A 15,938-nucleotide genomic window follows, 5' to 3' on the forward strand; every position below is an offset into this window, starting at 1 on the left:
AATTTGTATGGAAATTGATGGAGTTGGGAGGTGGCACTCCCTATGGTCAAGAAAGGACTGGAGGAATAAGCCTTAAAGTTGACCTTGAAAGAAAAGAATTTAACCAATCTAGAAAAGAGAAGCTCTGGTTTCAAGAATACCACATATTCCCAGTTCTGGTAAGTAGAACCCTCAAGTGCTGATCAAAACTAGACAGCATAATGCCAATCACATCAAACCTTTCTTTTTTTAAATATTTTATTTATTTATTCATGAGAAACACACACAGAGAGAAAGAGAGAGAGAGAGAGAGAGAGGGAGAGAGAGAGAGGTAGAGACACAGGCAGAGGGAGAAGCAGGCTCCATGCAGGGAGCCCAACGTGGGACTCGATCCGGGGACTCCAGGATCAGGCCCTGGGGCCAAAGGTGGTGCTAAACCGCTGAGCCACCAGGCTGCCCACATCAAACCTTTCTGAACCAGGTATTTATCACTACTTAATGGAACAGTCCACCTAACCTAGGTGATACTTTAGAATGTCTGAAAACCAAATCCCTGGGAATGGGTGTTTCATACTGCAATTCAATTTATGGCCAAATGAATCCTCTTAGGAACACAAGAGGTGAGTTACTACATGTTGAGAATCTTCCTCCAAGAACCTCTAGACATGTAGTAAATACGTATCTTCAGAAAAGGACCATATATGGATTTAGAATATCTATGTAAAACACGAAGGTGTTGTCACAGAGATGTCAAATGATTTTCAAAATAACTGTTAAAATAATCAGAATCCAAATCTTCAAGGTAAAGATGTCAAAGGTGTTAATGGAGAAAGGCAGGGGAGGATGGGGATTCTAAAATTCATGGATTTAGAAGTGCTGAGTTAAACTAAGTAAAAACAGTTACCTTGAAGTACTCCCAAGAGCTAACATACTAATACACCCACTGCCTTTCCAAAAGAGGATATGGTATAGAGTTTCCAAAATGCTATTGACCATGGAAACTTCATTTCATGGAACCCCCATGGGACTAATGTTCTACAAAAAGTACTTTGGCACATCATCTAGACCACGAAGTCCCATATATTTGTCCGATATACATTCATAAACCAAAAACAGCACAAACTCTCTAGAGGCCATAACTACTAGGGAACATAAACACCAAACATTCTCAAGGACTCTCAATTGAGCATATAAAATTGGTAAGGGTCTCCAGACTGCTATCCACAGGATTAAGCTAAAACAGTTTCAGAAATAGACTAGTCCACCCACTAATATATATATTCAAAGAATGTTCTGAAATCCCAATACCCTGCCTCATACAGAAATGGTACAGAAGCCACAATTCAGTAGAACAGACGGGTATCACAGAGAGATTTGAAATAGATTTTTCCTTCTTTGGAGTTAGGCAAGTTGGCATCATGCCCCCTCGTCTTTTCTCAGAGGAGGTTTCCAACATGCTAGAAAGCTAGCATAGCAAGAACTTCCTAAGGGCAACTTTGCCCTCCATCTCCTCTGGTCAATTCCAGCCTCTTCGTATTTGTACTATCTCTTCCCCTTCATCTGTAGACTTTCCTTCATCTACCTAGCTAAATCATTGCCCTGCTGTTATTTTACTATTTCACATACACATTTCTATCTTTTTGAAAAATGATTTTTAGTCCCTGATGACAAGAACCATAAATTTCCTTCTGGTTTCATCACAGTGCCTAGCTTAAGGCTGAGCCTTTATGAAGTATTTGCTATAGTTCTTAATACTTAATTGATGTGACTACAAGAGATTTTGCTAATCGCTTATATTTGAACAAAATTCAACTTAGCAATTCCTGAGAAATTAGACTCTAACCTAAAACCTCTAATTTTGTGGGGTTTTTTACATTGGCTTATTTTTTAAATATCAATACAGGCTCTGATTCTCTAAGATGCTGCTTTCTTAAAAGGTGAAGAAGAAGCAGTGAGAAGAAGGAAAACTGGAGATCTAATAGAGATCTTAGGGGAGGTGTTGATGTGTAATATTAGAAGTAAAGCTCTAGAGCTGTGCTGTCCAATATGGTAGCCACTAGCCACATTGGTTCTTAGCTGGCCCAAACTGAGATGTGGGATAACAGGCATCAGGGCTCAAAGTCTTACTGTGGAAAAAAGAATGCAAAATATCTCAATAATTTTTCATACTGAGTATCTATTAAAATAAAACTTTTAGATATACTGGGTTAAACAAAATATGTTATTAAGATTAGTTTTACCTGTTTCTCTTTACTTTTTCATGTGGCTACTAGAAAAGTTAAAATTTCTATATGTAGCTCACATTATATTTCTATTGCTCAGTGTTATCTGCAATAGCATTTTGAATACCCAAGACTGAAAAGTGATCCAAATATTAAGTGTGGCTACTAACATAAAAATTAGTTTTATCTTTTTTAAAAGTTCATAAGAGCTTAAAAGGAAAAAAAGAAATTTGAAAACAAACTGTCTTAGAAGATGAAACCATGATATCAAATTTTAAATCAAATTTAATAACCGTACAAAATGACTCATTTTTATATTAAAGGATGTTAAAATGAACATTTCAGTTGAAGCACCAAGATAAAAGATGCCACATTCTAAGTCAAGAGTGACACTATGATGCAGAATTTGCAAAGGAGGTGATGACAATCTGGTCATATGGCTCTTAAACCCTCATGCCTAACAGGAATATAAAAATATCTGAGGTAGGAAGATATGGGGACAACACAGTTAGGAAGCTGGTGGAAGACCACATTATGATGACAAGTCATGAGAGGGGCTTCAAGGAGATTACTCAGACTATATCCACCGCAGTTTGGAGGACACTGCAGATTGGGAACCATCAAATGCCTGGACACTGGCTCGCAGATGCTTGGATATGGTTCAAGGGAGAGGCTGCCTCTTTGTTGAAGTTGGTGTCCACTCTAAAAATGTATTGTGGCAAAAAACGCATGAGTATTTTCTACCAGGTAGTTGTGGACCACTGTAAGAGAAAGCTGGTGTGGAATGGACTTAGATTCTTCCTCAAAGCGCTGCCTAGAGTGGAGTGGCAAAGAGGCCAAATGGCTGGAGGTACCTTTGGACATCTAGGGCTTGAAGAAGGAAATGTAAGCAACCAAGAAGAATACAGACATCTTTGCTCACATAAGGGACCCACAGGGGAAACATTCTGAAAGGGACCAGAAAATTCCATCCACAAGCTGGAGGAAGACTAGCCTACTGAGTGGGCTCAAAGGGACTGTAAGTGGGAGACAAAAATTAACTGCTTTAATTTTGTGAACAGCCCTGCTTGTTCACACCAGGCACATGCAGCATCCAGGGGCATGGTAGCATATGTTCTCTACGTTCATATCATTACTCAACCACAAAAACTGAATATCTATGTCAACAGATGCATTTTCTGGAAGTGTTCTAGGAAGATCAAGTTTATCCAATGATCCACCAACTTCCAAATATTGCAATACCACTTCAGATGCATAGTAACATTTAGGGCATGATACCCTGCTATCTACACACTGGTATTTACTTTCCATTCAGACCAAATACCAAAAACAAAGCTCACAAGGGCCTCAACATATTTTAATAAAAGCAGTTTATTGCTTGTTACCTTTTAGAAAACACTGAACAAATGATTCGAGACAGAGAAGAATCCATGTCCATGTTTACATTCAGATGGTACGTAATGAAGATCTCCAGATGGAGTAATAATAGAAAATATCTTGTTACTAGCATCTATGCTTCCAAAAGAGTTCATCTTCTGGCTCACATAAAATTTAACATTAAAACATTAATCCAATTCCATGTGCTTCAAAAGTCACACAACTTTTTAATCTAAATCCATTTTTTACCCCAAATAACTAAAGTGCTCCACTATCCACTAGACTCATTAGAATGGACTCTATTTTAGGCTGTTTCTTAAAATTTAAATGCCTCCCAGAAAGGAAGGCAAAACGTTCACACACTTAGTCAAATGTATTGCTGACTCTGTAAAGATAATTCAAAAAAAGTTTCCAAATATGATTTGAAGAATTATAATATCATAGGAAAACTATATAACCTTCCATAGTAACTGCACAAACAATATTCATTTTGTAGGTCTACATTTCAAAATGTTGGTTCAGTCTTTTGGAGTCAATTTACATGGACTATAAACAGACAGGTATCACCCTTTCTCCAAGAGTGGACTGTAATGCTTAAAACAACAAAATCAGCAAATAGAGAAATAGTTCAAGTTCCTACATTAGATGCACCCAAGCAATACTCAAGACTCCTTTCTCTTGGCTTATAAAATTATTTAAAAGCAACTTAACTCTACCAAAGAAGAAAACTACTTACCTAGCCAAATTTCTTGAAGTGCTTTTTTAAAAATCTATAACTTTTCTATGCTAAAACTCATGGTTCTGGATTTCTTATAATTCCTCAGAAAAATTCTCTATGGTTACTAATGAGCTTTTCCCAGTGAAATCCAAACATAGCACAGTGTTATGTGCATAGGCTTTTGAGCAGTCTAGCTGGTTTCAGTTTTTGATTGCACCTCTTACGAGCTCTCTGACCTGGGGCCAGCTCTTTGTCCTCTCTCTGTCTCTATCTACTCTACAAGGTGGGACTTGTTATAGGTCATAAGATTGTTGCAAACTGCCTTAGTGTTCAGCACACTGCCGGGTACACTCTAAGCATCCAGTACACATCACCTATTGCTACATCAAAGGGCCTCTTTGTGATTCTCATTCTTTCTTGACCTTTGAGTAACAATTGTCAAGCTATTTCTTGAATTCCTTGCTTTTAGTTTCTTTCACTCAGTGTTCTCCCGGTGGCCTTGTTTCTCCTCACGCTTTCTCAGTATCTATCTTCTGTTCTCTTCTTCCCCAAGCCTATTCATCATTATCCTCTCCCCATCTTCAACTTCAGCTCTACCCCCATCATCCTTTTCTCTTTTTTCATGACCTAGAGAAATCTTATCTATCACATGATTCACTTTGTTTAATACAAGAGCATTTAACAAGATTCTAAGTCATCAGCATTCTGATGCAAGATGGCAAGAGAAAATATGATTCCACATACTCTTGTTGGCAATAACTAGAGGAATACACAACCAGCTTGTGTTGTCACTGCCAAATAGGCACTGATTTCAATTCAGTATTCAAATAAGAAATGCTAGAAAAAGGAAGAAAAGGAAGAAAAGGAAGAAAAGGAAGAAAAGGAAGGAAGGAAGGAAGGAAGGAAGGAAGGAAGGAAGGAAGGAAGGAAGGAAGGAAGGAGAGAGAGAAAGAAAGACAGACTAACATACCGCACCACTGAGGGTAGGCAAGACAAGCTTTACTAAGTTGCTCAGGGCCCCAGCAGAGAGAAGGCAAAAATGAAGGGGAGCTGAGGGAGGAGGTTATCCAGAAAATCCTAAGTGTAAATTTACACTTTGTATAAATGTAGTAGGAGGTGGCAGACTTAAGTGCCTGCCGGGGCTAAGAAGCAAACTAATGCAACTAATAGAACCAACTGAAAAATGGATGAAGAGAGCAGGATGCATCACAACAGGGAGAGGTAAAGACTGTGACAAACTGGAAAATGTAACTAAAGGCATTCAAATTTGGTTTTTAAAAAGTAAACACTGCAGGCCAAGCAAGTCATAGATCTCTACTTTTGTTCCTCTTAGTATAGAGAGACAGGCAACAGTATCACTGCCACCTTCCCCATAAAGCTAACTTCCCAAGGTATTTTTTTAAAACATTATTTTCCTGGAAAGACTAATTTGCTTCATATTCTGATTGCATCTGTTGAATGAATGTTCTGATTTGCAATTCAAGCATGGATCCACTGCTTGTCTCCATCACAAATCCAAACACTATGTTCATGGATTATTAAGATTCACTTATTGGCTCAAAATGATCCAAATCCTGCCAGTGTCACCCCCAAAGGGTATAAATGTGTCACCTGGTTTAGTCAAAATATGCCTTCCTTTTCACATCCTTTCCTACTGAAAAAAATGACAATCTTGTGGCCCTAAAAAGATCATACTTGTGAAAGATAGGGCCAAATTCAATTAGTCATCAGCACTGTAAACTCCACTTAAAACGAAACCAATGAAAAATATCCAGGACTATCAACAAGTAGGTAAACAGCAATTACTTCCAGGAGATATTTATTCATACCTGATAATCGTATCTCCAGATTTTCTGATGCTTTTTTTTAAAAGATTTTATTTATTTATTCATGAGAGACAGAGAGAGAGAGAGAGAGAGAGAGGTAGAGACACAGTCAGAGGATAGAAGCAGGCTCCATGCAGGGAGCCCCACATGGGACTCGATCCCAGGTCTCCAGGATCATGCCCTGGGCTGAAGTGGGCGCTAAACCGCTGAGCCACTGGGGCTGCCCTTCTGGTGCTTTAAAATAAGTCCAGTTCAACATTTATTGGCCAAATACTATGCATCAGACATTGAACTTGGGGTGCAAATTAAAAAGTTGATGAAACTATAGTTGCTGCTGAAGAGCTAACACCCTAGTCAGGGAGAGAAGTATGGGAACCCGCTGTTTCAATATAATGTGGTAAATGCTATCAAAACAAGTGTGGAGAATGTACTAAGGGAGAAAGCAGAAGGAGCACTTGGCTCGGCCTTTTGGAAGGAAGAGAGGAGATTAGTAAAGACTTCCTGCAAGTTATTTTTTAAAATAAAAAGCCATATCCCAATTAAAACACAATGCAACTAGCCTGGGCAATGAAACAACTTAATAAACCAACCTAAGTAATAAACAACTTCATTAGTATACTAAACCACCATAGAAATCACACTGAACATTTTCCTATGCTTCAGGATGGATTTGTCCTGACTCAGTCCTACATTTTTGTTAATCATTCTTGAAATCATGAGCATGCATTTGAGTAAAGGGAGATACTACCTCTAGTTCTTTAAAGAGGTAAGCAGATGACTTCCATAAGAGCAGAAAACAGTGAAGACTCTCTAAGTTTAAATACAATTCTGGAATCAAAAAGACTCCCCTCTCCCATGTGGTGAGTGAAATTACACTTGTGTTTCCCTTCTCTCACTGAAGGTCTAGGACTGTATTCAGGGGTTGAACAGGCAAAGAGAGCCTGCTTTCTCCCCAACCTCCACTACTGCACATGCCTGAAAATCTACCATTTAGGGAATAATTTTATTTAGATAATCACCACTGTGAAGATTCTACGGCACCAAAATATATTTACATCTTAGTGCAAATTTCAGGATAGCGTTATCATCAAAGGGAGCAGTTAAAGACACTCCAAACTTAGAGAAATTCCTAAGTAATATGTAAATTTTGAGGATAAGTTTAGTAACTCAATGTGTTCACCTCATTTCTTAATCTTGGTCAAAGGTGAAGTCTTTGAAGAAATAACTGTGGAATGGTAAAATATCATGCCCCTTTTATTTTAGACTGTATTATCATCAATGTCTGAACTATGGGCATCAATATTCTTTACAGCAAATCATTAACCACTCCCTTAGAAGTAAAATACCCTAAAACTTCCTCCTATTTGTGATTTTTCTAAAATATATTATTTATTTTAGTATTATTATCTGAGGAATTATTTTCACACACTACTGTCCAAGTTACATGCCAGCAATTTTATTCTCAACCATTTAAATCCCCGATCATCTTCGCTGAGTAATAATAAGGCTACAGAATGCTACCACCTAATCAAAAGAAGTATCTCTATTATTTTGAATATCATTAGAGATATATTATCTCTGAATCAATAAAAACACTTGATGCATTGATTACTCATCAATACCATTTGGTGGTAACGAACTAAGATACAATATAATTTATCCAGTAATAATAGTAATTGACCTAGAGTTACTAGAATTACTATTAACCTAGTTATTATCTACTAAACTTGGTATTATTGCTTTATCAATAGATAACTGAATTTAGATGAACTTATAAAAATAGAAGCAGAAAATAATTTCTCCCATACCAATCTCTGTTCTTTGTTTTTACATAACATATATTCAACATCTGCTACTTGAATCTTAGCTTTCCATCTCAGAATAGAAAAAAATCTTTATAAAACTCTGGATAAAAGTGATGATTACAGTTTAAAAGGTTCATGAGTATTTTTAATGAGTGTTTTCATGACTATTTGTGCAGTTTTGTATGAAATAAACCTCCCAAACTTTCACCATGAAACTAGGAATGATGAGAAACAGCTATGAATGTAGAGACAAGACATTCAATAAAGCCAAATTTCAGGGGGTTTGGGGAAAAACTCAACAATATTACACATCTAAATACATCTCAATATCATATTTCCTTTTACAGGTAGGCATATTGGCTAAAACATTTTTTTAATTAAGAGCATCAATAAGCATCAGACTTAGACACACAATACCCACATTCAATTTAAAGGAGGGTATTACACTGAGTGAAATAAGTCAATTGGAGAAGGACAATCATCATATGGTTTCACTCATATGTGTAATATAAAGGGTTGCAGAAGGGGAGGTGAGTGGGGGGATGTGGTAACTGGATGACGGGCACTGACGAGGGCACTTCATGGGATGAACACTGGTTGTTATATTATATGATGGCAAATTGGATTTAAATTTAAAAAGTAATAAAAAATAAATAAAGCATATTATTAGTGTGTGAACTTAGGCAGATCCCTTGCCCTCCCCAAGCCTTGGTCTCCATATGGAAAAGTGAGGATTATACACACATCAGTAGGCTGCACTATTATTAGATAAACCACATACATGAAAGCCCAGTTCCTCAGCAATTGACATTTCTAGTGACTTTTGGATGCTACGCTTGTAAGCTACTACAGCCCCCAGTAGGTTCTCACAGATCTTTCAAGTATTTTTCTTCATTCTAAATTTTTTCCTTTCTATACAGATGTTTCGTTTGGAGCCACTTCTCTAATTTACTAGAACAATAATGAGCTCAATCCTTACCCTTATGGAAAATTCTCCTCTTTTTATCTTGATGCCTGCCAACTGGTGCTTATGCATAGGCTCACGAGTGAGTCCTGCAGTCCACTAGCAAGAATTACTGAATACAGGCATAGACTTGGGGCCACTGTCCTATCATCACAGGAACCCTCCCAGTGACAATTCAGAAACCCCCTTAAAGCTCAGCAAAATTCATGAAATAGCTGTAATAAACACAATGCGTGCTTAAATCAGTAACAGATTTAGCCACCAGAACATATTTATACTCATTCATTAAAAAAATTACCTCTTTCACACTGGGGTCCAGTAAAGCCGTATGTGCAGGCACATCGATTCGGAGCCACACACCTGCCTCCATTGAGACAGCCACTTTCACAGACAGCTGGAAGGTAAGAAGAGAGAAGCTGAGAGCCTTCACCTGAAAGTAGATGCTAACAAAGTAAAACCTACCATCCCCTGCAGGGACAGCAATAAAAAATTTAAATACTCATCCTGGTATTCATTTAAACAGTTACTTTACAGTCCCAGATCTGTCTATATTCCTTAGTCAACTCAGGTCAAACCACCTGGAAGAGGTGAGTTTGTACCTCTGTTAATGCTGACGGCTTCATTCTGGGAAGTATCTGAGCAATACTTTCAGTTCTACATCTAAAATGGTGGTTTACAAGAGATGTCACTGAATGAGAACTGCATTTTAGCCAGCTGACTCTTTTGCTTATGATTTGAGGATTCCCATGAGGGAAACAGTGACCTCTGTTACCCTTACAGATATACATTCTGACCATATTTATGGACCATAATGAAGATCCCACTATTGTAACAGAATCTATCAGTGAGATAAGTCCAGCGATGTTTGAGGGAGGGACATCTTACTTGCCAGAAAAGGTAGTAAAATAAGAACCAACAGCTCAAGCCCTGAACAACTCATCTCTGTACAATTTCCTGCAATTCTCTCACGCACAGCCTCTTTCCAGGCATCTTTATCCCCAGGTGGTGGACTCTGCTGCATCAAACTTGCCAGCACCACCCACTCTTCAAAGCCCAGCTCCAATCTCATTCCTCCATGAGACTTCCCTAATACCTCCTTTTGAATTAATTCCTCCTTCATATATTTCCTGCACACTTTATCTGTATCCTTGTGGCAGTCATGGAATTGAGCCACTCAGATCTCCCTCCAAAAAAACCTAATGTAAGGAGCTTAGCTGGCTGATAGCCTCCAGCTGCTGCACCTTCAGATCTGCTTCATGTTCATGCCAAGGACACATATCTTCTGGCTGCTACCACCCAATGACTAAGTTTAGTGGGATAGCAGAGACTGAGCATTTCTGCCCATTATGGAACTCTCCTGATGGGAAATCTTTCCTCTGAGCTTGCCATCAGCCTGGCCAAGGCTTCCTTGGAGCTGCATTATAGTCTGAGGCACCTTCTACACAATCTACACAATCCCACTCTCCTCGTATAGAGGTTAGACCAGCATTATAGTACAAAGGCCCTCCCCTTCTACTCCTGCTTTCTACCCCCAGCCCTTTATTCTTTACAGGCCTTTTCCACAATAAATCTCATGGATATCTAATTCTGTCTTGGCATCTGCTTGGGATTAGAAAACTTGAACTGACACAACCCCTTAGAGCCAAAACTATGCCAGAGTCCATTTCTCATCATAAAATTAGAGATGTTTATATATATTCATTGTTCCTATTTGCCTCTTAATTTACAGTCAGGAGAGAAGGAAAAGATAAAGCAGAAAAGAAATTCTGAGATAGCCTAAGCCAACCATCCCATTTTACAGATTAGGAAAATGAGGTCTAGGAAAGTTTTTCTAACTCTGCAAGTGTTAACTGAGTGCCTGTTAAGTGGTAGTTTTGGGGGGTAAACTTCAAGGAGCATCAAAGGAAGCATGGAGGTTTCCAGCAGCAACTCATGACTCCCTTTCCAAAAATGCCTTTGACTACACTCCCATTCCAGCACCTTTATAGACACAGCCTTGGTACTAGTCTTCCTGCTTCCTGTTTCTTACCCTTGCAGTTACACCTCTACACTGTGGCCAGCACGATCTTTCTCATTTTAAACCATTTTAAGTAAAGTGTACAAGGCCAGCATTTTATAGCACGGGCCATGAAGACAGACTGCTTGGGTTCAAATCCCAACTCTGCCAATCCCTCCCCATATAACTGTAGACCAGTTACTGACATCCCGGTGCCCCATTCTCCTCATCTGTTAGAGGTAACAGAGGCCTCTAACTCAGGAGGCTGTTGTTTTATTCAACAAGTTAATCCATGTGAAGAGTTTGAAAATGTGTCCAGCACATGGTACACAGTAAATAATTCACTCCTCTTCCCTGGCTCTATTTTGGCTGCAAACATGGGATGCATAAAGGCACTCAAAATCTGGCCCACGACTTCCATTCTGATCTTATCTCCCTTCCCATCACCTCCCTCAGCAACACCAAAACTCGCGCTGTGTCTGACATCTCCTCCTACGCCATGTTCTTGTGCTTTGGCCCACGCTGTGCCAGCTGCATAAAAGGCTCATCCTCCATCATCAGACAAGTGAACTCCACCCCATCCTTCGAGACTCAGCTCAAGGGTCTCCCCAACTGGAGAAGCCATCCTGTGTCTCCTCTCCCCATGCTGCTGCTGTGGGCTACACAAAACTCACTCATTACATTATTCTTACCACACTGTAGTGCATGGCCAGTCACGGGAGCATTATATAAATTTTGGTTTATTTATAATAACATTATTCATCATGGTAAAGCTATATACAATGGCAAAGACCAAAAGCAAACAGAATAAACACTCATCGTTAAAGATTCATTAAATAAATAGTAAAAGATCTATGTAATGGAGTATTCTGCAACCATTAAAACTTATTTCAAAAAAAAAAAACTTATTTCAAAATATTTAATAACATTAAACATACTTCTAGTAAAATATTAAGTAAAAAAGGAGTATGAAAAATCATGCAAACAATAAGATCTCATGTACCAGATATGCATTAAAAGACTAGAAAGTAATATCTGGAATGACGGGATTATGAAGAACTTTATTGTTTTCTATTTTTGCACTTTTCCACATTTCTTGCAGGGTGTAGGTTCATCTTAGTGTAATAAAAAATAAGCTTTCTTAAAGGAATTTGTGCCTTTTACAGGGATTGGTTAAGAGCAGACACAAAATAAACAGTGTTCATGTATGAACCAGCAAACTGAACACCTTGTGGTATTACAGTAGCAGAATCTAGATTGGGAAACCAGAGAGATACAGATACCATTAATCAAGAAAAAGGACATGTTTGAGGAGACAGATGAGGTTGAGTCTTGAAATATTTTGAGATGCTTCTTAAAAATTCAGGTGGACATATTCAGCAATCAAATGGAAGGTATACATCTGGAGCAAACAAGAATTCTGTCCCTTGGGTGCTGATCATATACTAACAGGAAGAGGTAAGTGGGGGGTGCTGCAGATAAATGAAAAGGAAATGAGTCAAACTAGCACTCTCAAGGATCCAATCAGATATTTGGTGCAAAGTGCTCCAAAGTGATCTGATCATCTGTAAGACTCACGGGACATTTGTAAAAAATGCCACATTTCAGATAATCAGAGAGAATCCATCAGTACTATCTCGGGATTCTTTTTGTCTCCATATCTGTCTACACATTTGTCTGCATAGTTTAGCATTTAGGATATTTATATTTACTTACGTTGTCCGCAGTGAGTCCCTATGTATCCTTTCTGGCACAGACAGTGATCATCACTACAGCTACCTCCGTTCATACAGCGAATATTACAGTGTTGGACTTGAAAAGGAAAAAAAAATAGAATGATTTATTTTTGCAGTTTAAGTAAGTAGGTTGCAACACTTCACAGGAATTGATTTGCTGTGATTTGGAGAGAAAATAAAATGGTTTATCAAGATTCACATACTTGTGCAGAAATAACCCTACTGAACACTAAACATGTTCTTTTTGTGAACATAAAATCAATTACAATGTAATGGTTTCTTTGATATTTACCTTAATAGTGCTAAATGACTTCCCTAATTTAGCAGGACTTCCCACTCAATGTTGTTTCTGTAAGTTGTACTAACAAGAAAATAGTGCCCTGAGCAACCGTATGAGACAAGATTACAACAGCAATAATTTTCCTGTTAAAAGATTTAGAGTCCCACCGTAGGTGGCCAGGAAAACAGTCTGAGTAAGAAATTCCAAGGAATTTTGTTAAAGAAATTTTGAAGGCCGCAAAGGCGCCTGGGTGGCTCTGTCAGTTAAGCTTCTGCCTTCAGCTCAGGTCATGATCCCAGAGTCCTGGGATCAAGTCCTGCAAGGGACTCCCTGCTCAAGCAAGCATCCTGCTTCTTCCTCTGTTCTCCTCCTTGCTCCTGCTCCTGCTCGTGACATCTCTCTCTCTCTCTTTCTCTCTCTCACACACTCTCTCTCTCTCTCTCATGCTCTCTCTCAAATAAATAAAATCTAGAAGGAAGGAAGGAAGGAAGGAAGGAAGGAAGGGAGGGAGGGAGGGAGGGAGGGAGGGAGGGAGGGAGGGAGGGAGATTAATTTTGGAGGCAGCAAACAGAAGGAAAAAATAACTATAAGACCATTTAATAACAAAGCTGCCTGATAACGGAGGTAGCCAGCCTTGGCTCAGAAAGAGCTGCTTGTTTAAACCATATTCTTAAACTAAAGAAGACCCACAGTGTTTGAAATCCACTCTTCATCACACTGTCACCTACAGAAGTGTGACTCTGGGGGTCAGGGAAGAAGGACCATGGGTGGCAGCCTTGGATGTGAGACGAGACACTAGAGGAAACTAGAGTAATAGACGTGTGTGAAGGGGAACAACAGCATGGCGTGTGCTCTCTTTTCTCTAGTGCTTAGGCTGTCTCTAGTTCAGTAATTTAGGATGCTGAAACACTTTCAGAATCCCAGGCTGTCCCTTCGTCCTCTGGAAATAATAACTACCCTACCTGGAGAAGACTAAGGGCTTGACAATTCGTCATGAATCCTTGTTGACACATCCCTACACAAGGAAACCGGGATTGGGCACTGGAAGTTGGCTTACTCCAACCTGTCCCCCAAGCTGTAGAAGAAAATCCCTACAGAAAAAGATCCACAATTTTCCATAGGGAGAAGAGAACCCCTCCTTCTGTGCAACAGCAGAAATCAGCTGCTCAGCCTTGCTCCTATGCTCAGTCTTCCTGGAGCATAGAGGCCAAATCTGCTATGAGTAGAGAGAAGACGCCTCGCAGCAGCCACCTGCTTGAGCAGCCCTCGTTAGGATTCTCCATGCCATATCAAAAAGTGGCTGCAGACTCCAGGAGAAAGCACCATTTTCATAAGGAGCTACACAAATCTCAGCATGACAATGTGGAAGAGATGTCAAAACTCAGTACTTCCGATGCCTTCACAGAGGACCAGAAAGTTAATTAAGTCAGACTGAAAGTGATACACTTTCTCAAGAACATCTGAGAGTGTTCTGAGGCACCACCAGAAACTCCCTATCTCTAGTACACTAAGAACTTCCTCCATCTCTCAGCATGGCCATGGGCTTTTCAGGGCTCCTCTACATATTCCTAGTTATGTCCTATGACTCAATCCCCAATCCACTTATCATTCATTCATTCACTCAACAAATATTTCTGAGTGCCTACTGTGTGCCATGCAAAATGCCAAACACATCGTTCTAGTCTCCTCATGGAATCTCCTCTTTAACTGGTCTGTCTCTTTATCCCTAACCCTTAATCCCCAACATACCATACACACAGTTGTTAACAAATACTGAAACCCTACCTATCTCTAAGACCCACCGCAAATGTATCTTCTTTTCTTTTTTTCTGATTTCTGTTTTCTCTTCCTTCTCCCACTAGATATGAGCCCTCTTTTCTCTGACTCCAGAGTACTTTATGCTTCTCTTTTGAAATGTCTATTATATAACCTAGCCTATTTTATTTAGTTATTTCTCCTATTCCCAACCCATTTGTCTAAAAGCTTCATTAGAGTGAATAGCATCGTGGTTATTAATTATACCCTCAAGTGCCTAGAGTAGTACCTTGCCTACTTGCAGGTGTGGCGCAAAACTCTACTAAGGTAATCTCCACTTACTTAACTCACACCACCAGATAATGACATTGAAAGCTATCCTCAAACACTAAGACTGAGAAATTGCCCATTATGTCCTAAGCTATTATACAGCTGTAAGTAGGTTGCTATTAAAAATATTTTATCTACACTTCCCTATGTATAAAAGCAGAAATAATTCCTTTGTTGGAACATTGTTATATAAGTCAAGCAACCCAGGAAACTGATTAAAACAGTTATTTTAGGCTCCTATGATTCCATTAAAATGTCTCAGCCAAAATGCTTTTGAATTAAAAAACTATCTACAAATATACAAAAGGAATGATTTGGTGAAAATTTGGATAATATTCTAAGTAGGTCAGGAAAAGGTGTATAGTTGCTTTAAAATTTGAAGTTAAACTTAGCTTCATCCTATCTTAGAAAAACAGTGAGGATTGGGAAAAGCACAGGAAATGATGTCATGTGTCAAGCAGCATAGGAACTCAACCCACAAACTGATTTCAATTAAAGTGGTTCATGCCAAGAGCTAATTTCCATTCCCACATGAGCAACAAAGCCATTTAGCTACTTTGAGATAAAAAGCTAACAGTAGTTCAAATAGTAACTTTACATTATTTGTTCAAATTGAAAAATAGAATGAATTCTTTCAGGAAAAATGATAAGTTTACATTTAAATACAATATAATAAAAATCACTCTGCTACAGTTTTTTTTTTTTTTTCCTACTCTTTCAGGTAAACCTTTTCCAGCATAAAATACCATGTCTCCTTTAAAAAATAAAACCCTTGGTCAGACTCGTGAAACTGTAAAGCATAGTTAGTCCAGTGGTCTCAATAAACCAATGAACTATGAATCTCTGAGCTGGGGGATCAGACGTAACAAGAGATAATTGGATCTTAACCATCTGCTTTGCCATAAATATGTTTGCCAAAGAAACTTCACATTCTTTGTGAGTCTTAGATG

At 38.8% G+C, this 15,938-nt stretch overlaps 1 protein-coding gene across 3 annotated transcripts in view; it reads right to left on the reverse strand.

Moving 5' to 3' along the window:
* The window catches only part of FBN1 (fibrillin 1), a 223,168-nt gene that overhangs the window by 172,247 nt on the left and 34,983 nt on the right, over positions 1-15,938 (reverse strand). For all 3 annotated transcript variants that reach the window (XM_025472864.2, XM_049104135.1, XM_049104136.1), the window contains exons 4-5: positions 12,604-12,699; positions 9,190-9,285 (exon numbers count right to left, since the gene is read on the reverse strand). In XM_025472864.2, the coding sequence (XP_025328649.1) occupies positions 9,190-9,285; positions 12,604-12,699 (192 nt within the window). The remainder of the gene's footprint in view (positions 1-9,189; positions 9,286-12,603; positions 12,700-15,938) is intronic.

Source organism: Canis lupus, chromosome 30 (assembly GCF_003254725.2).
Source record: "Canis lupus dingo isolate Sandy chromosome 30, ASM325472v2, whole genome shotgun sequence".
NCBI lineage: Eukaryota > Metazoa > Chordata > Mammalia > Carnivora > Canidae > Canis > Canis lupus.